The sequence below is a fragment of the Poecile atricapillus genome, chromosome 1 (genome assembly GCF_030490865.1).
Source record: "Poecile atricapillus isolate bPoeAtr1 chromosome 1, bPoeAtr1.hap1, whole genome shotgun sequence".
NCBI lineage: Eukaryota > Metazoa > Chordata > Aves > Passeriformes > Paridae > Poecile > Poecile atricapillus.
In genome coordinates this window covers 15,259,097-15,281,949 of record NC_081249.1, presented here as the reverse complement: position 1 = coordinate 15,281,949, position 22,853 = coordinate 15,259,097, and the positions used below count along the sequence as shown (strand labels likewise).

General features: G+C 41.4%; 2 protein-coding genes across 6 annotated transcripts in view; both read right to left on the bottom strand.

Annotated features, from left to right (window-relative positions):
* The window catches only part of BCLAF3 (BCLAF1 and THRAP3 family member 3), a 28,360-nt gene extending 17,797 nt beyond the window's left edge, over positions 1 to 10,563 (bottom strand). For both annotated transcript variants that reach the window (XM_058846493.1, XM_058846500.1), the window contains exons 1-3: positions 10,430 to 10,563; positions 2,698 to 2,769; positions 210 to 788 (exon numbers count right to left, since the gene is read on the bottom strand). In XM_058846493.1, coding sequence (XP_058702476.1) covers positions 210 to 788; positions 2,698 to 2,738 — 620 coding nt within the window. In that variant the 5' untranslated portion in view covers positions 2,739 to 2,769; positions 10,430 to 10,563. The remainder of the gene's footprint in view (positions 1 to 209; positions 789 to 2,697; positions 2,770 to 10,429) is intronic.
* An 8,717-nt stretch (positions 10,564 to 19,280) lies between these two features.
* The window catches only part of MAP7D2 (MAP7 domain containing 2), an 82,309-nt gene continuing 78,736 nt past the window's right edge, over positions 19,281 to 22,853 (bottom strand). For all 4 annotated transcript variants that reach the window (XM_058829256.1, XM_058829254.1, XM_058829255.1 and 1 more), the window contains 2 exons: positions 21,397 to 21,676; positions 19,281 to 20,894 (listed from right to left, as the gene is read on the bottom strand). In XM_058829256.1, coding sequence (XP_058685239.1) covers positions 21,427 to 21,676 — 250 coding nt within the window. In that variant the 3' untranslated portion in view covers positions 19,281 to 20,894; positions 21,397 to 21,426. The remainder of the gene's footprint in view (positions 20,895 to 21,396; positions 21,677 to 22,853) is intronic.

The following is a 22,853-nucleotide window of genomic DNA, read 5'->3' as shown; positions in this document are numbered from 1 at the left end:
TCTTAAGAGGGAAATATTATCCTTTCATACTCTAGCCAGCAATACGATTTACTTAAAAGACAAATACTTCACTACTACCAGTCGCCCATAATTAAACTACAAAGTGGCCAACGTGTTTCAAGGTGGATATCTTCAACTATAATGAAAACAGACTTTCACTTGAGGCTTTACACCACAATACCCAGGGTTTAATTATTTTATTCCTATACCTCTTCTGTAAAGAGCTCCTTGCCGTAAATTCATCAGAAACTCTTCTGGGTGACTGACCATACTTCTCCTCATGTAACCTCTGGTGCCTCAAGTCATCTTCATGCCATTTTCTTTCAAGTTTGCATGAAGCCCCTAATGGTCTATGAAAAGGTTTCATTCCTTTTTCATTACCAGTGACTTTGTAGTGATCAAACATGTATCTGTCCTCCATCTTGTGCTGGTAAAATGGACGATCATGATCTTTATAAGGTATTTCCGAGTATTTTGGTGGTAACTGGCATCTCCTATTACTTTCAGTTCTTTCAGATGAATGTGTTCTGTAGGGCTTATGACTGTAAGCATCTTCCATGGGAATTCTTTTCAGGTTTGGTGAAGGTGACCTACGTTCATATATTCTCTGGTGGTTATTTCCATGAGGTGCAAACCTGGAATTGCTTTGTCCATACTTCTCATCTTCTGTTCTCCAAGGCATAGACTTTTTTGGATCCTTACGAAAGCTTTTATATTCACAGTCATAATTAATATGATCATGCCTTTGCCTATGGTGCTCTGGAGTCCTAAAAGCTGGAGATAAGGACCTAAAGCAAAAATAAAATCCACTCTGAGTAGTTCCATAAAATTGAACCAATTTCTTAATGAGAACATCTATTTCCTAAGGAAGTAGAGTTAGTACATAATTTTAATCAGCTTGTAAAAAAATTAACACCAAGATATTGAAGTGGCATTTTTCTGGCTGAGTACCAGACTTACTTTTATCCTGTTGAAAGTTTTCATAGTAAAAATACCCACTTGAAATTGTAGCAAGTCAATCATTTTTGTCTCCATGAAGTTTTTTTATTTAAAACTAAAAATAATTTCATATACATGAAGTTTCCACTACATTGAGAACAACTGTTATACATATTTTCACACTTCTCAAGCATTCCCTATCTTTTCCAAGGCATAGAGAAAAAAGGGAAGGAAAAAAACGTGTATAAAGAAATTTAAAAGGGAAGGAAAAAGATTTTCTTTGCATGCTGAATCAACCTTCAAAACTGAAAGATTGAAATATTACAAAATATATTTAAATTGTCATACAGGTAGGCTTTTTCTTGCAGGAAAAAAAAAAGTTTGAGAAAGATGCTTTGGTCTTTTGGATAATTGTATGTACATGTTCACACATGTATACACACACTTCCACACTTACTGCAGCTTTTGCAATTAAAGATCCAATTGCATCACTCAGCTCTGCATTTTCACCTACAGTTACAAAAACGAGGGAGTTATAGCCAAAATCTCCTTAAAATGAAGAAGAAACAGCACAGGACACTAAGAAGAACCCAAAGGTAATGTCAGACATAACAGTTCTGCTTTTGTTCAACTATTCACTGCACACTCTTGACAAGCTCTTTAATAAAAAACATCAAAACACAAGTTGAAATAAGCCTCTTCCTCTGTGCACAAATTGCAAATGAACAGTTTGACATAACTATTTACTCCACTTCTGCAAATGAGTTCAAACTCAGAACCACAGATGTTCCTAAAACCATAATAGCTTACTTCCAACAGCACCTACACTGCAGCTGCTGTCCCACATAGGTCTGGTTAGGGCTTACATTTTAATGTGAGCTGGGGCTGCCCTTACTCAAATGACATTCACAGCTATCAATCTAGTATGGACATAGGTAGGATTTCTATTTTTAAAAACAAAATAAACAAATAAAAAAGTTATCCGAACTCCCTTGTCTTGGTTATCACAACTTAGTCTGTTTTGAAGAGATACCCAAAACCAGCAGAAATTTCACGTTCTTAAAAGCTTGAAATTGTATTCTACACTCTTGGTTTTAGCATCTCAAATTTGCACTGCAAGTCTTAAAAATGAGGCAGGTAACTCACAGCATGAAGTAAGCTGGATGTTATTCTGGTGACAAACGTCACTAGGCTAATGTCCAAGGAGAAGGGCAACAACTCCCACATTTCCACATGTTTTCACTCTGTTACGCTGCAAGGCATGTCTAACTGTGCTAAAGATCAGTTTACAAATCAGCCCCAAACCTCAGTAAGTCTGAGGTGTTAGAACTAAGTTTTAGTTTTTTTTAAAAAAACCTTCCAACTTTTTTAAAACAATTCCTCCCTGTAGGCCAAGAAGCAAAACAGAAGCAAGTTACAGACATCCAGTGCTCAAGGTGGTGCTTGCATAAAAATAGCTAGTTTGGAGCTTGGAATCTGTGCTTAAGGTAATTGTAAATCCCACAACACAAAAGAGGAATAAGGTTCTTGGCAGTCTGTAAAAACTGAATACTTCAGCTTAAAAGAAATTTTAACAAAATCATGAGCTGGGAAAAAAATTTACAGGTGTTTAGCTTGTACAATAACTTATAAATAATAAAACACACTTTACAAATTGCAATTCTGCATGCAGTTTTATTTCTTTAATGAAAGTTTTAGGTCCTAGTTATAAATCCTTGTACAGAGCTACATTTCAGAACACAAGCTGTAGATACTTACCTTGGTTTCCATCGTGGTGATCTTGATCTAGATCTTGTCATCTTCGCTCACGTGTTTATGAGTTTCTCGAAGCTGTAAAAATTATATAATTTACTAGTCTGATTACAAATTGCAACAGGAAGTTTTTTTTAACATGTGTAGTACTAGAAGCTTTGAAATTAGGGTGAGGTATATTTTCAGGATGTTGTATTTAAAAGGTAAACTTCTAATACCAATTTTAAGGCAAGCAACCTTTTTTTCTCGAGCTGCTGATCTTAAAACACAATATATTTTCTTTATAAAGATTTAAATATTTGATCATTGTTCCATTTTTCTCTCCATTTTGTAATGCTGTCTATTCAACTTGCTGTTAAATCCTAATAAACTCACAAGCTGCAGCAATGAAAAACACAGTATGTGTTGAATGCTGTAGATGATAGAGGGGAGAAACAGACAGTTTTAAAAATAAAGTTTGTAAAGGAAAATGTTTTTGCATCGAGTTATATCCTGAGCTTCATATACACTGAAGCTCAAATTTGTCATATACACCAAAAATTTTGCATGGTTGCAGACTTCTCGTAAGTTTTAGCTTCTCCATCAAATCTTAACTGCAAGCTCATCACATACTTCATTCAAATCAAACCAGGTACAAAAGATCACTTTAGTTGTACTTCACCTGCTAATAACCTACTAAGCAGACACACACTAAACATACAATGGATGCACTATGACAAAATGCAGCTCCTGACTCCTGAAGATAGCTCTGGGTAACCCTTCTCATAAAAGCTATGAAAGAATGCAAAAAAACCCCTAGGAACTCCAAAACGAAGTGATGAAAATGTATATACAAACTCACCAGTAATGTGACTGGTGAATAGGAATGAAATGATTGTTCATTATTTAGCAAACACAAAGGATTAAAGCAGAATGAAATTATTGGGTAACTGGTTAAAAACTGAGGTTTGGACCACATACCCATGCCAACAGCTTTTAATTACCACAAAATGCTTTAAAGGCCAGAAATATAGATGCAAAAACAGATCTATCAACAGCTCTAAAGTTAATGAACAACCAACCATTTGAAACTGAAAGAATACACCCAGGTCAATGGCACTCTACATATGCAATGGTATTTTCTGTATTTATTTGTTCAGACACTCAGGGAGACAGAAAACTAGTCTGAGCTAGCAAAGTATGGCTTTTTTGACACTCCCAGAGCTTAAATAATTCCTTTAACTAAATATTTTGCCTAATGAACTGAAATTGAAAAGGGAGAAAAACATGCAAGCTTTAAGGCACTATCTGAAGTAGTGTGCACCCACATGCCTGACCCAGTGCCTCACACCCCCCAGTCACACTGACTGCCCAAACAAAGTATCACCTTGCTATACTCCACTTTTTGGTATGATTACCTCATGGCTGAAACAGTAGTATCTTTAGAGAGGAATATACAGCATACTCCTGCTGCCTATGCCGCAGGCAGGCATTAGACAAGCCACCTCCTAAACTAGAAACTGCTCATTAAGTTGCACCCTAAGCTAACCATACATTTATTTGCAAGATGTACCAATGGCTTAGTTCTGAAGAAAAACCTCTAGAACTTTGTTTTTTTTGCTCCACAATCAATATTTTCATGTAACAAAGCACAAAGCTGTAATTGTTGCAAGGGATAGTGAACCCAAAAGAATCCAACCCCAAAGTACCCCAAGGACAAGATAAAGCATTTGTTCTCTGAACTCTCAAATATGAAGTTATCACTGCCTTTTATATCCTAAAGACATATATCTGAGGAATGCATAGCATGAATTGACTTCAGGCCTTCTGCTTACTTGAAGGTCATACTAGCCAAAGTTAGATACCATGCTCCAATGCCAGTATTCATTATTTTTCAAAGAAAGGTAATATTGCGATCAAAATAGTTTCCTATATTTCACCCATAAAAACACACCTTACAAAACGGTATTTAAGAACAACAAAAAAAACCCCAAAAAAACCCCACAAAAAAACCACAAAAAAAAACAAAACCAAAAAACCAAAAACCCCACAGTCCCTGGGTAATGCATTTTAAAATGTGGTGCATCTCCCACAAGCTTCAAAGATTCACTACCACCATCTCTTCTGGTAAACTTTTAGAAGTGACAGGGTTTTACATGCTGATACAATTCTTTCTTCCTACTTTTCCTTCAGTTCTAAACTTTATTCCTAATTTTCAAATGAGTATGTAAACACCAGAAAGACAAAAGTACCATTAAACTCCACCCAACCATCTGTATAGAACTTGATCTGCCAGACTGATAAAGCTAGAAACTGAGCATACAGAACAACCAATTCCTTATTCTTTCTGAGACTGGCTAAACAATCATACCTAAAAGCGTGAGAAAGACTGTGACAGCATGTCCTAGATCTTGCCTTAGGATAAGGAGGACTGCTGTAATTTCCAATGATGACATTCCTTTTGTTTAGTGGAAAGAAGTGTTCATCTAATGCACCTCCTAAAAATGACCCACGCAATAAGATTTCCTCACAGAGAAACACACCATGTGAAGGCAGCACACACTCCCCCCCAACAAGACTCCCAGTGCAACACCAGAATTGCAAAGTCATCTATACAGAATTTGTAAACATTGCTAAATCCAGGTTAAAGTCACCTCAACTAGACCTGCAGTATGGTTCCATACCAAAAGCAAGTTTTTTTGTAGGATGGTATTGGGTAGCAAGCCTGTCTGTAGCAGAATTACTTGAATCAAGCGAAGCCCCTACAGTTTCCAAGTCAGGCATCCACGTGCTTCTGAAAAGACAGGTCATGATGGAGCAGTAGTTCCAGGACCTGGCTGCTCTGGGCTCTGAATTTCTCCAAGATGTTCTGCTGTACTTTGGGAGACACACTGTCACTATGAAAACATGAAGAACTATTTTTTTTATCTAAGCAGCATTATTAGGTTCAGAGTGCTGCTTGTGTTTGCTACGTTACAACAATAAGTGACTCATTGGAAGAGTTATCAGTAACTGTGCTTAGATAGTTTTCAAATATTAATGAGACTCCCACCTTTTATTTTCTTTCCCTTGACTTTTGGAACTGGACTCAGACTTCCCTCTTGGGAGAAATGGCCTCAAGCCTGCCACCAGCTCTCCTTTGATTCTACCCTTGAGATATTAGTGTTTTGACAAGTACAAAATTCTTTTACAAACCTGAAAGGAGTATCTTGAGACAAGTAACTCAAAAAATGACCAGAAATTGTATGGGATGTGCCAACTTGAACACATGTTCTTTCAGAAAGGGCATAAGTTTTTAACAACTTGCTCTCCTGAACAGAACCATCTTCTACCTCTTGACTTTCTCCATCATGAAACAGTAAATCATAAATTACTGCAATCATCTAGCTGCATGGAAGGGAACTGGAGCAAAGAGCCCAAAATCAGCAAGTCTCAAACAGCTAAAACCCTACAGGTAATAGCACAGACTGAGTAGAAGCAGTTAACTCTCCTGGAGCAGACTATAAATGTGTGGACTGCTTTATGTGACTTTTTGGTGCCTTCCATCATTTCATGGAACAGATCATGGAAGAAACCCTATTCAGGACACACAAAAGGCAAATCAATACTAATAGTGCCCATCACCTGGGAACTGCTCTTCAATGCCTTTCACCTACAATGAAGGAGATGTCATCCCCCACCCCTTTCGGAGGGATTGCCTGACCAGCACCACAAACTTCTCAGAGGACAGAGGGACTCATAGGCTGGGTCCCACGGCCAACACAAAGACTGACACTGACTTTTGCTGTAAAAACTACCCAAATCACTATTCTCTCTCTCATTGTGTCCAAAAAAGATAAGAAGCAGCTCCAAGATTTTCACTGACTGCCTTCTAGGTAGGGATCAACCAGAAGCTGCAAGAGACATGCCAAAGTCTGTATTGCTGCAGTGTCTGTCAAGAAAGAAAAACCAGGAACTGAGACTCTCAATATCAGGACAACTAAATATTTGATACAAATACAATCAAATTAAAAGCTCAGCTGCAATCCAGACTTCAAGTCCTTTTCTCCTTTTTTTTTTTCTGTTCTCTTAGGTCTGCAATACAGAAAATCATTTACACCATCATTAAATGAAAAGCATAGAATTTGCAACTTCTCCACTGTGTAGGTTATAAGAGCTTATTCAAAGGCTGTCCCATGCAGTGCCCACTCCAGCCACTGTCCACACAGAACACAAGCCTGGTATGTTCTTGCACATTCATATTCAAGGCAAATCGTATCACCTCCAACACCAAATGTAAAGGAAGAAGTATAAAAGCAGAGAAACATCTCCCAACAAACTAGTCTCAATGTTTCTGAACCTGCAACAGGATTCCTGTAGACAAAGCTCCCTTGACAGGCTTCAGTAGCATCTTCACTGTTAACTCAGCTGCGCCAGCACATGGAGATGACTTCCATCTCAAGGCACACCACCTCAGGGAAGGACATGTGTGACAGCTTTGAAAGCTATGAGCTAGAACAGCTTAGTCAAGTTTAAGTCAAGGGCACACACCCAGCTGAGACAAATGGAACTTGGGTGAGGGATTTCTAAACCATTCCCTCTTTTAGACAAAACAGCAGGTAACAGATCAATGCAAATGAGTGAGAGCCAAATTTCCATCCTCAGTTCTCTCACAGATCTCTGATATTCAACAACGGCTCTTTATGATTACAGATCCCTTCCCCTGGGGAAGGGACTCTTGGAGGACCTTCCACATCTCCAAAGATATGTTCTGAATCTCCACAACATTTTGTGGCAGGTCTGGAGCCACTGCAATCTCACAGCCTAAATCCTCACCACCAACATTACCAAGGAGATAATCCTTTTTTACGGCCTCCATTTTTCATGCTATGCTACATTTCAGAAATTTCCAGATCTGGTCCACACCACATCCCCATGCAGCTGTGGCAGAGCAGCTGGGGATGGAGGCCAGCAATGGCAGAAGGCAGCACCACACTCCTGCTGAATGTGTCACCCCTCAAGGAAAGCAGCTCCAATGCTCCAGTTTATCTGACACTGGGCTTCCCCAGCAGTAGAAGCACCCCTTCAACCTACCAAAACCACATCCACTGCAGCTTTAGAAGCTGTCCTGCTCAGCTTTATCCCTTTTCTTTGGCACAAGCTGGGGAAGGCAGCCAGACAACAGACAACCAGGCCTCATGCGACCGATGTAAACGTGCCTTGCAGGGGCAGCATGTGGGGATCACTCTCCTCTGCTTGCTACACAAATAGACAGAAATAAAAAAATGATTGTTCCCCCTCACAGGAGGATGAAGACCTACTACAGAAAGTACAGGCCTAGCTCAAGCACACAGAATTTCTTAGTGGACCAACTAACAAATTCTAAGTAATTGCTTGAAACACATAGAAAATGTTCCCCTGTGCCTGCATATTTGAGCAAAGGAATAAAAATAACTGAATAGTCTACAGAGCATATAACTTTTAAGTGAGTTCTCATTTGAAACTGACCCATTTAATTACACTAATTAGCAGGCAATGCCTCACCTTTGCAAAAGAACAGATTAGAATGCCAACTTGGAACGACTGAGCAGGATAAATCTGTATCACATAATAAATAAGGTATTTCACTTTCCAACTTCTTTTTTTTGCACAAAGAAAACCCAACCCATATTAGTGAGAAATTTCTATATTGTATTGAATTAGAGGCCTTTAACACCTGCTCAGTACAGAGCTTCAAATGTTACAGCATCATACCCAGCCACATCTGCCGACCAGTTTCTAAGGGGAGACCAGAAGCATGTTAAATCTGTTTGTGTCAGTCCTAGAGACAAACCATAACAACTTCCTGCCTACTGAAAGCTCTCCAAAATACACAAACCATGATGGAAACCTCTGCTTTTTCACCTTGGTGTCTCAAAACCACCAGAAAACCAAACTAAGACCCTTTATTATTCAAAATCAGTGGTGCTGCAGCACAGCACTGCCAGGAGGCTTTCCCCACACACAGCACAGAAATGCTTCTTTGCTGGAAGACTGGCATGTTTCCTTCCTTCCCTACAGACAGCAAGAACCTGCTGCCACCCGAGAGGAAAGGCAAACCTAACTGTGTGCAGCCACATCCCTCACCAGCTTCCCTGCAACACCAACCCAGCCTATGTTACCTCCTGAAAGGTGAACACCCACAAGCCAAGACTGCACCAAAATCAAGCCCATCTTGTCCCAGCACAGGCACATGGAGAGTTGGTTTGATGACTCTTACAAAAGTAGTGGCAGAAATACCAGTTCTTTTGCTGAAGGCAGATGTGGAGGAGTGCATGGACACTCAAGATAGACAGCGGTTTATCAGGATAACAGGGTGTGTCACTAAAGGAAGTTAATTAATTTCAGTTCACCTCATCAACACCAATATTAAAAACAAATCAAAAAAAGATCTGAAAAATCCTCAAAGGGAAAGACCGTGTTCCCTACCCATCTCTGCCCAGCTCCATGTCAGGCTGCCACAACAGGACATCCTTCACCAAAGATCCTTCCATGCCTTTTGCATATTTCTTCCCCTCCCTTCCTGGCATCCTCTTCCCTGTTCTTCCTCCAGCCATCCACACCCAGCAAGACTTTCACAGAGGATTCACTTTTCCTTGAGGTCCACAAACACAAAGTAAGCAGGTAATTAAAATCTCCCAGCAATTTGAGCAGCCTTTGTTTTAAACCCTTATAACTGAGGAATCTAAACTATATTAATAAGTGACTTGGGGCATTTAAGAATGACAGCAGAAATTAAGTGTTGCTGTCCTAGGTGGAGTTGAGCCAAGTGAGGAGACTGCTATCGCCAGCTCCTTACGAGACATTACCACCCACTCAGATGCGTATGAAAAAAATGTGCATAATCAACTAAATCACTTAAAGAAGTCTCAAGAAACCCACAGATTTGTTCAAATGGGCACCAATTCATCTTGCTTTGGCTTGACTCAATCTGGAAAATACATTAAGCTAAACCAAAGACATACTGAAACCGAGCTATGACTGTTACACAAAATCTGTACCGTTCTAAGTTTTTATAAAGACTTTAACTGGTGTGGTTCTGCGTGTGACAACGTATAAATTACTGGAAACAGGTAGACTGTTGGTATTTATGCATTGCTCACCTCTAAGGTGTCCTTACAGTAACAGTGAGTAGCGACCTCAGCTCTGCGGTGTTGCTGGCCCAGAGGGTTCACAGCAACACGGGTGTTCTGGAACAGTCACGACTCGGGGGCACGGCCGACAGCCCCGCGGCGACCTGGGTGTGTGTCCCTGCCCTATGCTTTGTTCCTGGCCTTGCCAGACCTCCTGACGGCCCCCGCGCACCGCACACGGCACACACGCTCTGCATACATGCACACACGCGGGGCGAGGCGGCTCCGGGTGCCGCTGCTCCGGGCTGTCCCGCCGCCAGCAGACCCAGGATGGCAGCGGCACAATCCCCGCCGAGCTCCCGTCCCCGCAGCTCCGCTGCCAGCGGCCAGCAGTGCCCGGGCCAGAGCGGGGATCGAGGGCGGCAAACGCCACTCACCTCCCCCAGGCTGGGCCGGGCCAGGCCGACCGCCGGCTCCCGGTGGGCGCGGCGGAAGGCGACGGAGTCCCGAGTACCCCGGCCCGCTCCTTCCCGGCTCGCAGGCGGCGCTGACGGGGACAATGACCCGGCTCCCCCTGCCCGCGGCACCGCGACACCGGCCCCCGCCCCCTCGCCGGGCCTCACCAGGCCCCGCTGCGGCCATGGTGCCGCCGCCGGCCCAGCACTCACCGCCTGCGGCGCCGCTCCCGCCGCTCCTGCGGCCGCCGCCGCTCCGCCCCGAGCAGGTGCCCGGCGAGCCGGCGGGGCGGGTCCCGGCGGCCGCGCCGGCCGCGGCTGCTCCGCACGGGCGCGGCAGAGAGAAAGGGCGGGCGGGGGGCGGCCCGGAAGGGGAGGGCCGGGCGGGGCCGGGCGGGGGCGGCTCCGGCACCGCCCCCTGACCGCCCCTCTCAGACCGGGGCCCCTTAGCCGGAGCCTCGGCTGTGCCGCCAGGAGCCGGGCTCTCCTGCTCGGGCTGGGCGCTGGGCAGCTGGCTCCCGCCCTCTGGTTCCCGGCCGCGGTAGCGCAGAGGACGGGGTGCGCTGACCCTTCCCGAGTGTTGAATTCTGAGCAGTCCCTCACCTGGAATGCCCTGTGGGAAATAGAGCCCTTCCGTGTCACGGGCAGCCAGGAGGCTCAGTCGCGTCCTGGGACGCATCACGGACAGCATCGCCAGCCGGGAGAGGGCGGGGATTGTCCTGCTCTGCTCAGGGGCGGCCTCACCTCGAGTGCTAGAGGAGAAACTATTTAAGAAGTGACTGAGGTAATCTGGCCTGTTCAACCTGGAGGAAATCTCATGGTCTACCACACAGTCGTGAGGGGAAGTGCAGGGTCAGGCACTGATCTCCAAAGGAATGGTCTGAAGTTGTGTCAGGAAAGGTTTAGGTTGGATATCAGGAAAAGGTTCTTCACACAGAGAGTGGTTGGGTACTAGAACAGGCTCCCCAGGGAAGTGATCACAGCACCAAGCCTGACAGAATTCAAGCTTTTGGACAATGCTCTCAGGCACATGGTGTGGTTGTTGGGGCTGTCCTGGGCAGAGCTAAGAGTTAGACTCAATTCTTCTGGGTCCCTTCCAGCTCAGAAAGTTCAGTGGTTCTGGGACACTTCTCACTGCCTCTTGTACCCAAGGAACAGCTGGCAGCTCCTGCACAGGGCCAGGGATGGCAGGATCGGGGCAGGCCCCATGAACCTGGGTTTGCTGGGCAGGCATCACAGTCCTGGCCCTTTCACTGGTCTTGGCTGCACTGTAGTGGATCAGGCAGGAAAGGCTGGACTGAAGACTTCCCTAGGCCAGACAGGTCCAACCCTGCAGCTGCACCCCCCATGGCACTGCCCCCAGCCTGCAGGGGAGGCAGCCGTGGCTCCCTTGTCCCAGGTGCCTCGCAAGGTGTCAGGTAATGCTCTGCAACACTGTTCACAAGTTCCTGGAGTTCCCCTCAGAACACACACTACAGGATGGCTCCTTGCCTGGGATCGGATCAGTCCCAGTGACACGAAGGCTCTTTAGGCTGCTGAGATACATTAATTCCTTCGATTGCCAGTCCTGATAGTCAGCAGGCCCAACAGGTTTGGTGTCAGTTTTTCCTTCGGGAGCTATAAACAACAGAATCACACACTGAACATACTGTAACCCTTTCAAAACAAAGTATCTTCTTATGGCTGAAAACCACTCAGAAATAGATTTATAGATCACACAAAACCAAGGAGACACTGATGCTATCTAGATTGCATTGCTATTCAAGGCTGTTGGTCAAGGATCTTGAATACTACATTGGTGCTTTGTCAGATCAACTCCTTAATATAAATTTGATTCAGCACAGATGCAGGCACACCATTTTGTTTTAGCCCAAGCATGGTTTTGATGCTTGGTTGGTTTTGTATTCTTACAGTAGCTAAAGGAAGACAGGTGATACCTGATACAGTATCATTACAACTGCAAAGGCAGGTGATATCTGATCTTGTGTAAAGCCTACCAAGTTAACCTTGTCAACTTTTTTTTTTTTTTAAACATTTTAATTTAAGCCAAAAAAAAGAACCAGATTCATCACACTGTGTTACACAGTCTTGACATTTTTGATCTAGCCAAGAACCAGTGTTGCATTTACTCTGTCATCAAGCCACGGCCTAAACAGGGTGAAGTCATATTCACTGAATAGAGAGTGGAGAGGAAGGGTTGCTTACTCTTGGCCTCCTCAAAGGGATGGTCTCAGCTTCCCTATATTCTGGAGACCAGTACGAGCTGACTTTGGCTGTCCTTTGGACTTTAGCTGCTGATGTCTTCCTGTCCTCCTTTACAGGACTGATCTTTCAGCAGTGCATTATCTCAATTTTCTGTCTTCTCAAGCCTGGGGGCTGTAGGTGGGACTGAGGGATCCCTTGTCACAGTTATCAATTCATTTGCTGTCTTTGTCCACAGGATCCTGCTCAGTTCTCTGTGGACTCATATGCATGGAAATCCACAATTGCTGTATAAAAATTTTTCCTGCATTCACCAAAACACTTTGAAATGCTCGTATAAAACTATAAGATTCTTTCTTAATTTAGTTGTAGCATTTTCCCAATTAAAATGGACTGCAGAAGATTTACTGACCCATAGGGCATAGAATTACAGTGGCAAGCAGCACCAAACAACACTTGCTTCCTCTGTGGTATGCTGGAATTTTTGTTAATAGAAATTCAGGATAAGAACTGCCTCAATGAGGTTTAGATGGAGAAAGTGAGACTGAAGCAGAGAGATGCCACTGATCTGCACTTTCTCAAAAAACCTGGGTAGGTGCAAATAAGGTAGTATCTTAACTGGTATATGCCAGATAAGGTGCAGTCCCAGTTTAACATATATGGCAATATATGGGATAATCACTGTATAGGCAGCCACCTTTTCATTATCAGGATTCAGAAAGTCGAACTAACAGTAAAAAATTTGGTTTTATTCCCTGCTTCAGCTGATGTAATGGTTTGCCTGACCGCTGCATGTAGGGGGCGACCTCTGCACTGAGACTTAAAACTAAGCAGATTTGAAACAAAAACTGAGCTCACAGTACAGACAGACAGCCTCTGTGTGCATAGGGAAAACTTCTACATGACATAAATTATCAAATTTCATTTTCAACCTATTTACTTGACGTTGCCACAGATGGTCTTGATCCAACATATATTTATGGATAGCAGGATGGATACTATCCTGATGGATAGTTAGCACTATGTGGATAGTAAGGATCTCTGTGGTTAGGATCATGTAGTCAAAGTAAAAAACAACTTACACACTTTACAAGTTAAATTAATATTTAAATCAGTGTCTATAAGTAGCTCCACAGCATCATTATTCTCCACCTCTAAACTGGGAAGGCTATTCTATTGCACAAGGCTTGGCAATTACTGCTTATTAAGACTAATTATTTTAATCTATTTCCATGTTTTATTTCTAATTAAGTATCATTAGAATAGAGAATCTCTTTCATATTCCTTTAATGCTTAATTTAGTAAACATTCCCTTTGGAAAGAGCACAACTGTGGTTTGCATGCTAAATACTTGGAAATGATGAATAGAAGTTACCTAAAATTCAAAAGCAGGAAATAGCCCTTGACAGCAGACAGATCTTATGGATCTGTTCTTTCAAGGAGGGATTTAATTTTCCACATAAAATGTTACTCTTGGCACTGACCTTTGCTGAACCATATTATGCTAATTAAAAAAAAAAAAATCTCCTTGATCGCTGGCAAGGTCAGGCAGAGAAGCAGGCACAGAGCAAGGAATGTGCCCCCCAGCACAGTCACCTGGACTTTTCTGCAATGCCAGGGCTGACCACCATAGCAGCTGCTGCTGAAAACCTGCTCCCCACTGAGGTGCACCAGATAAATGACATTAAAATCTTGCTGTAGGAGTGGTTTGGCTTGGTTGTCATACACAATTCATTTTGGTGTCTCCAGACAGAGCCTGTAGATGGTGACAGTTAAAAGGGAAGAAGGATCTTGGAACAGTGACAGAGGGTCTGGTGGATTCAGCACTCCACAAGATAATCTTGATCCACTGTCAAGAACTGCTGTCCGTGGTTAAATCATGGTTAAATCATGGTTAAACCAGGCAACTTCTCATAATACCTGAAGGGAAATGGTTACTTTTGTACTTGACTGTCTTGTTATGGCTCCTGATAAGGTTTGCATGGCTTCATTACTAGGATTTCTGCTTTTGAAGGAGTTTCACATTCATGCTTTCTTCTTCTGCCTCTCACCCTTCTATACCCCTTACCACAATCAGGCACTTTTTTATCAAACTGCTTTCACTAAACCACAAAGTGCATCTCCTGTTAAGAAATGAAAATGAGCAGCCTAATTCTTTGCAGGCATGTTGGTCATTTGCTTTTTCTAATGGTAGTAATAAAAAAATATTTCAATCATTCAGTGGAACAAAATTAGCTAAACCTCTAAGTTCCCAGCAAGGGATCATCAGCTCTCTCTCTTAATTTATAAAAATTAGACACTGGGGTTTAAGTCAATTGCTGAGGTTATTTGTCAAAGGAACTTCAAATCTGTAATACCTTATACAAGAATTCTTGCAAGACAAGAATTTGTTCTAGAATGAAGCAATAACCCCAAAATTCAGTCATAAGAACTTTCTTTAACAGTTTTCTGTGGAACTATGATACTTTTTTCAGTCTAGGCTCAAAGCAACAGATAACGACTCCCTCCTTCATTGAGGAAATATATCCTACATTCTTTAGCCTTGAAATTTAAGGAACGCTGGAAAATAATTGTTTAATTAAAACCTGAAGGAATGTGTGAGGATGACTAACTGCATGATTTGGCTCTGATAGTATCACCAAATTACTCTTCAAAGAGAGCCTCCAGCAAGCCCAGGCTCTCATGATGTAACAAAGCCACTGTTTTATTTATAAGGTTATCATGGCCTTCCTGTAACAACACATGAAAATGTGCCATTGCTGCTGGGCATACAGTCCATGTGAACTTGGTAGGGCTTTGGCAAAATACCAGTGAAAACAATCTCAGTGTATGAACTAATACCAGTGTGTGACATAAATGCAGTAAGAAGATTTGATAAACAAAGGCTTTGAGCTTATCATCCAAGAGGCTACAGTAGATGAACTTGAGGAGGAAGGCAGAGGCACAAAAAGGCTGCAATGCTTTGCTTGTGCAAGAGCCAGGTCTTGGAAGGATGACAGAAGCAGAAATTGCAGTAAAACAGCAGGATGAAAGTCTGACTGAGGAGAGAGAAAATGTCAAAATGTCCAGCTTGAGACAACACTGTGGGCATGACTGATACTGATTTGCCTTAGGAATCTTAATAGTTATTATGTGGTAGTAAATATGTGCAAAGTGTCTTAGCATTCGTCAGTGACTGTGACCTTCAGCCATTCATCAGCTCATTTATTTGCTAAATCCACCAGCAGTTTCATTTGCTACAAGACACCTGCCCTAAAGCCCAACACTGGTGCAAGAACATTGCCATAAATTAACCTTGTAAAACTGTAGGTTAGAAATACAAACGTTGCTTGCCAAAAGGGAAGAACGTCTGATCTAATCTTCAGCTGGGGAAGTTTTAGCCATGTCTGACCAGGACTGTACCTGCTGCCCATGCTGGCAGGGTTTCAGTGCTGTTCCTGACACACTACTGCACACAGTAGTCTTTGAAAGCCTCCTTGAACTTCTGTTTCTCTGCCAGCTGTGGTGTAGGCAGCCTTGGTCCAGGAACTGAGAGAACAAACCCATTTCAGCAGGCAATGGCCAGAATTTGTATTCTTTCGAATTTCTGTATTTAAACTGATAAGAGGTTTAAGAGAAATAATAAAAAAAAATTATTCCTGATTGAGATTTCACACCAGGAAAATTAGAAGTTACTCCATAGAATTTAGTGGCATAAACCCCCACAGCTTTGCATATTTAAGGTGCTAAACATGATATTTCAGATAACGCTGCCATATGTATTTTAAAGGAGAGGTTACTCTGAAAATGGATGTGCTTGCATGTTAATATGATGTTACAGGTATTGCCCTGATCATGCTTACTGAATTTGGTGAGAGGGATTATTACTTCCAGAAAAAATGTAAGATACTGACAGAGTAATTTCCCTGATTCTGAACACCTCTTACACACATTAATTTTTTTCTTCAGCTATGCCATTTTATGTCCTTGGGTCCATTATTGTGCAATGTCAATCACCAACAATTGCAGTGGACTTCAAGTTATTCCTTGTAGGCACAGCAAGATCTAAAGTGATATGCAAAGCTGCTGGTTTAAGCTATTTATGTAACTATTTTAAAAACTTATTCTTAGAGAAAGGACTTCCTAGAGCATGCAGTTCATTGCTTACTGCTCCTTCTATTCCTTGGATCTCCTGTGCATCATAGTTGTTTTTTCTCTGGAAATCATTGAGGCTTGATTATAACAAGGATACACATCTATTTTCGTAAAGCTCCCAAGTGAACATGACACGCTATTTTCCAGAGCCTCTATTCTGATCCTGAAAAATGCAGGCCTCAGGTAATCATCAAACCTACTAGTTTAAAAACATTACTAAGCTCAGTCTTGAATTATCAAAATGCTATAAAACATATAAAAGCTGCAGAGCAAACAAGGCTACTGAGAAGAAAACAGGTATCTAAAATTCTGGTAATCAAGAAATCATTTTCTTATACTTTAGGTAATTATTTTAAAAACTTAAATGTAATTTCTCTTAAGAGTTTCTGCCTGCAGTTTTAAGGACTTTTCCATTTCACATGCTTCAGCAGACATGTTAAATTGGAGTGAACAGCATCACTTACTCTTCAGCTGTAGGACATCAAAGGATGAGATAAATGATGGGATAAAAAAATGAACATTCTGGCTCATGGTGTGCTGGACTGGTATTATTGCACTAACAGAAATAACAGAAATGCATTGGAGTATTTTAAGCTTTCTGTTATTTTTAAAATATGTATTCTGGAGACACTGAATTTAAAATCTGTTTTCCTGAAGATTAAAAAGAAAATCCAGAGAAAATTGCATTCAGTCAAAACATACAATATATTTTCCAGATTTTAGTACAGTGGCTCAGCAATAATAATACACTTTTCAGCATTTAATATTGATACTGAAAATCAGCATCCCCAATGTCACATAACTGCCTTTTAGGTCTCTCTGTGGCAACAGTGGCAGTATAGGTGAACCACCACTCTTCACGCTGGTTTTGGAGGCAAACAACAGCCTGAATGACATCCTGAAATGAAAGCAAATGAAGATACTTTTTTCAGTTTCTACCTTGTTCTTGAATATGGAGGGAGGAGAAGAAGGCAGAGGTCTCACAGGTCACTAAATCAGAAAAAGGAGCAGCATATTACCACTGATTCATTTGTGTCACTTACAGGACAGTCTCCCTTCTTGTGCAGGACACAGGCCAGGCTTAGAGAAAACAAGATATAAACCTCAGAGTCTAGATTTCAGCTCTTGAATATTGAACTACCTACATTTTAATACAGTTTAAACCTTAATGGGAAGGATGTCTCCTTCTAGTGTTTCCAGGCTGCTGTGCAGCATTGAAGCCCAGTTATCCTGGGATCTCAGGCTTCTCCAAGCAGCGTGATCAATGCCAAAAGGCACTGTGCTACCTTGGGCAGTAGAAGAGCTGCAGTGCCACACTGACCCTGCCTGGAACAGGAGTGGGCTGGTGGCAGGGACACCTGAGCTGCAGATGCTGGGACTGCAAGCTGGGACTGAGGTGGGGTGGGAAGCACAGAAATGTGCTGCTCTCTTTATGCCAGAGGGAAGATCCCCACCCTGCCAGCCAGAGCAGCAATCAGCTATTTCTGCAGCTTTCTGCACACACTTTATTTGTATAATTAAAGGAGAGAGAGGACGATTCCCCCTGCTTCTAGCTGTTCATCACCAGATGAAAATACAGCCTGGGGGTCCAGATCTACCCTTCACAGATGCAATTTTATTTTGAATTTAACTCCCTGGGGAGACAGGAGGTCCAGGGCAAGCTCTGTGTGCCATTTCCCAGGGCACCATGGAAAGTGTTGAACCTAATCAGAAAGCTACTGTGATGCCCAGTTACCTCACAGGTGTTATTTATCTATTAGAAACTTAGTTATATAAAATAACAGCAGAAAAGCTCTATCAAGGACTTGTGTAAATCACTAGTGATCCTTCGCTGCAGTTGCAAGACCACTGAAAAATTCAAAGTAAATCTCATCGCAGGGTCTTGATTCACAACAGCAAACACTGGTATGGTGCTGCTATGAAGAAGCTACATCATCAAAAGCAAAAAGAAACAATTTAACTCATCAGCTGACAGTACCTACTCAAGATACACAGACAAATTTGAAAAGTTACATCTGAAAGCAAATATAAAGGTAAATATGCAATTTCTTCACCAATACTCATCTTGTTTCCTTCAATCTTAGTAAATAATTGAATGGACAAATAACACGAATGTTTCGGGAGTCAATACAAATAAAATGAACTGTCACCATGGAAAGTATTAATATACTTCATCATATAAACAGATTGTCTCATTTTCAATTTTGACTGAAGTGATGATTTAAAAAAAATTATTACAAAAATTTCCCCTCAGCATTTCACTAGAGAACTGTCAGCAGCTCCAGGCTGGTCACTTTCCAAGCAGCAGTGTGTGCACATAGCTCCAAGAGAAGTTCAGCATTTATGTCACGGGTACTCTTACAGAACAACTCTTGCACACTAAACAGAACAGTGTCTACTTATCACAGTTCTCCAGTTTTCTTTTGCTTATTTTCTTTGCCAGAGAGCAGAGGCTGGGGCTGCAAACTGGCCCCTATGCTGCCACCAACCCTCTGGATGCCACAATTTGGAGTCCTCACTTTAAGGTTCTTTGGCACCAGCCTGCACTTCCTCAGTGTATTGGCGGGACCTCAGAAAGCAAATGAATATATGGCAATGGGAACAATGGTGAAATATTCTGAGGTTTTGACAACCACCCCTTCACTCAGTATGATACCCTCCTTCTGAAAATACCTCAGAACAAATTAACATACAATAAATATGGGAATAAAAAGTGATAAGAAACAAGTCAGATTCATAAATGAAAATGTATTTCACCTTTATACATGCTATACAGGTCATGCAAGTACAGAAATCTACAGGTTATACAATGACACCATAATAAAATATAATATGACATTTGTCAAACACAATGTATTACAGCAAAACAAACTGTTTCTGTTTGTTTATTATTTAGGAAATAGATGAAGGACTTATTTGGAAGACACAGTACCATGCTACAGCTTACTGCACAGTCAAAAGAAAGTTTCTTTGAAGTACACTAATATAAATAGAGCTGGGTTGTTGTAGGTATGATTTCTTTAGGCATTGCACATCATGTCACTGGTTACTTTCCCACTGCTGACTTTTAAGAGCACAAGAATGGTGCTACAACTGAGAGTACGTTTTCTACGCTGTGAACTCTCACATGTGGAAAAAAAACCAAAAAAAGCAAAACACCCCCTCCCCCCAGGTTTTTATGTCTTTTGTGTTAGTGTCCAAAGAGAGTTATATTTATAATTTATTCTTATAAGGGACAGGACAAAATGTCCTCAAATCAGCACCTGATCTAGCATAAAGGTTCACCAACAGAAATAAAGTGAACACTGTATGGCACATGATGTCCCGACCTTGTACATCTTGATGTGGACTGTTCCATACAGATGTTTACACAACATTAAGGGCCCCCAGTGTTCCCGGCGTGCATTTTGGCCTTTGTGTTTCTGACATACACATATTGTTTTGCTGCTGACCCAATCCCATTTTGTTTAGCCTACAGGAAGACAAAATACTTCTCTGTGTGATAGAAAGCCCGCTGGTATCAATCAAGTGTATTCAAAGGTTAATGTGTCACCCTCCTGATCACTCACTCGGATCTACTACAGCTATACTACATATATATTAAAGGGTTACACTTGGCATTTTGCCTAGTTTGCTTACAAGTGTTACACAAATATGATTTTAAACACAGTTGATAGCTGCTCCCAGACTAATTAATATTAACTGGTAAGTGCCACTAGTGACTAAAACTGTCAACATAATCTTAAAGGGATAGTTCCCACACTCCACAGTCATTAAGAAGGCTCTTTTCATTCCAGCAGTTTTATGTTTTTCCAGCCTCTTCAGCTACAGTTTTGAATTACGCACCTCATAAAAGTTGCCAATAACTCCTTATTAAAGACAAAAAAAGATAGGCACAAAACTAAAGTACAGTATATTACTTTGTTTCAATGCACTGTGGGCAAACCCCATCGTTATTTACAAGAAAAAGATGTCTAAATGGATGTATGATCAAGCTTAGGAAAGAATTATTTAAAAATAAAATGCACAGGTAAAAATCACAGTGAAGTGTTGAGATGAATTTTAAATTAAAGAAGAAATAAGTGCTTTATTAGCAGCTAAAGCTCAAATTCTAATGCACACTCCATCTTCCCTGAAACATCAAGGCTCTAGATCATTGGTTTCTACCAAAAGCAGCCAGTTATTCAACATATTCCCTGGGAAGACAAGTTATATTCAGCTCTGGTTATTTGAAATCCAATGTTCCAGTGTTTGAGGACTGCAGAAGCTTTTTCAAGTGACAAGCTCATATTTTACTGCCAGTAGCATCACAGGGATATATATCCTCCAGAAATTGTTACCTCTGTCAATTAAAAAGAGAGAAGAATATCAACTCAACTACAAGTTAGATGACCTCAGGTTTGTAATTTAGAGAACATACTCTTCCAAAAGACCTGTCTACGGCTTTGTATTTTGAAACTGTCACTGAAGCGTACTATGGGTTTTTACTGCGCTGGCTTTTCAGGGTATATGATTCTACACTGCAAGTTTTACAGCAGCAGGAAATGGTAAGCATCAGCAATAACTACCATAAAGGTACCCTATTAATGAAGAAATTCTGGATGTCTAAAGGAAATGTTTCCATTTACCAGATACTTGTGGTTGCTATGATACAGTCAGTTTGCATATGATGCAAATTTACAGGCAGCTGCAAATCTCAAAGATTATGTTCAGTTCAAATACCTAGGAGAACAGCTTTCTTTCTTTCTCCACACTGCTGTATACAACTGCTGCAATAATTCTGGGAAGATAGTAAGTAATCACAGCAATTTATCATACCTAAGATGTTCATCATAATACTATACCTGTATCTGTTCTGCTGAAAAGCGAGGCTGTCAACAGATAGAATTAAGTGTATTTTCCTGTCCTGGGCTGTTAAATCCCTCAATCAAGTTTTTGTTACAGTCATCTAGGCTAAGGGTATCACTGGACATCTTGGAGTAGGTAGCTTGGCCTGTGAAATCCAAGAGGTCTTCAAGAGCCTTGGCATTACTTGTTCCATTTTGGTCCAAAGAAACACCTGGCATGAGTTCATTCATGGGTGAATATTCAGGGATAGAGATAAGTTCTTCTTTTGAAACTGGGCTATATGAAAGATAAAGGAAGAAAGACACAGAGTAAGAGGTGTACAACTTCTCATTAAACAACAATCAAATTAAACCTCTGACTGTTCAGAAACTATCACTCAAGGCAGCTCCAGCAAGCTTTTACCTAGAGAATGTCCTAATCCAAAGGAAAAAGGATGTAAGGTCATACCTAACCTATATCCCTTAATGATTAAGGTTTGTGGTAGCTGTGTAACATGAGCACTCATCTCCTAAATGGACATGTCTGATAGTTTACTGAACTGAGTTTACTGACCATTTCAGTCCCTGCAACATTCCTTTACCTAAGTGTTTATTGCATCCTTCACATTACTGTCCTGATCCTGCAAACACTTACTTAAAGCACATACATTTCAAATCTTAATGTTATTTCTTAAGACATAGAAATCCCATAATGAAACTTCAGAAATGTTGCAACCAGCTGCTTTACTGAGACTATCAAGGCTAGTGCATTTTAGTTTGGAGAAGAGAAAGCAGAGGAAGGCTTTCATAGACATTTTTAAAACCATGATGTGGTGGTGAATGAGTCGAGGCAAAACTATAACGCATGAAATCCTACAAGAAAAAATGTAAGGAGTGTCCAATGCCACGATAAGAAACTGGGTTTAACAGGGATCAAAGAACATAATCTACCCAATGTACTGTAATGGAGACTGTACTGTAATGGAGACTGTACTGTACAGACTGCTTCCAGGTGAGGTCCTAGACACAAACATCAGCTGGAAAGAAAAAAAAGAGTGGGATCAACTCATAGGCAACACTCAACCAGTGGCCACTTAAAAGGCTAAGGCAGACTTGCACCCTCAATATCCCTAAGGCTGCACTTCAGTGATCTTGGATTGCCAGAAGTGATAGGCTCAGGTGCTCTCCCTCACTAGTTTTTCTTACTCATATTCTCTAAGACCAAATAATGGGCTACACGGTCTTCTGGTCAGTCCCAGCAGGGCGTTTTCTATAGATTTATACATATTTGCTGGAAATACTGAGAAAGCATGAGAGGTTCAACTGGCTTACTGATAAAGGGAGGACAGTATAAAAATTCCATGTTTAAAATTCAAACCTAGTTTTGACTTAACAGCCTTAAATTAACTGCCTAAATATACAAATATGTAAATTTTAAAAATATAAATTAAAAATATTTCTTTTCTGCACATCCA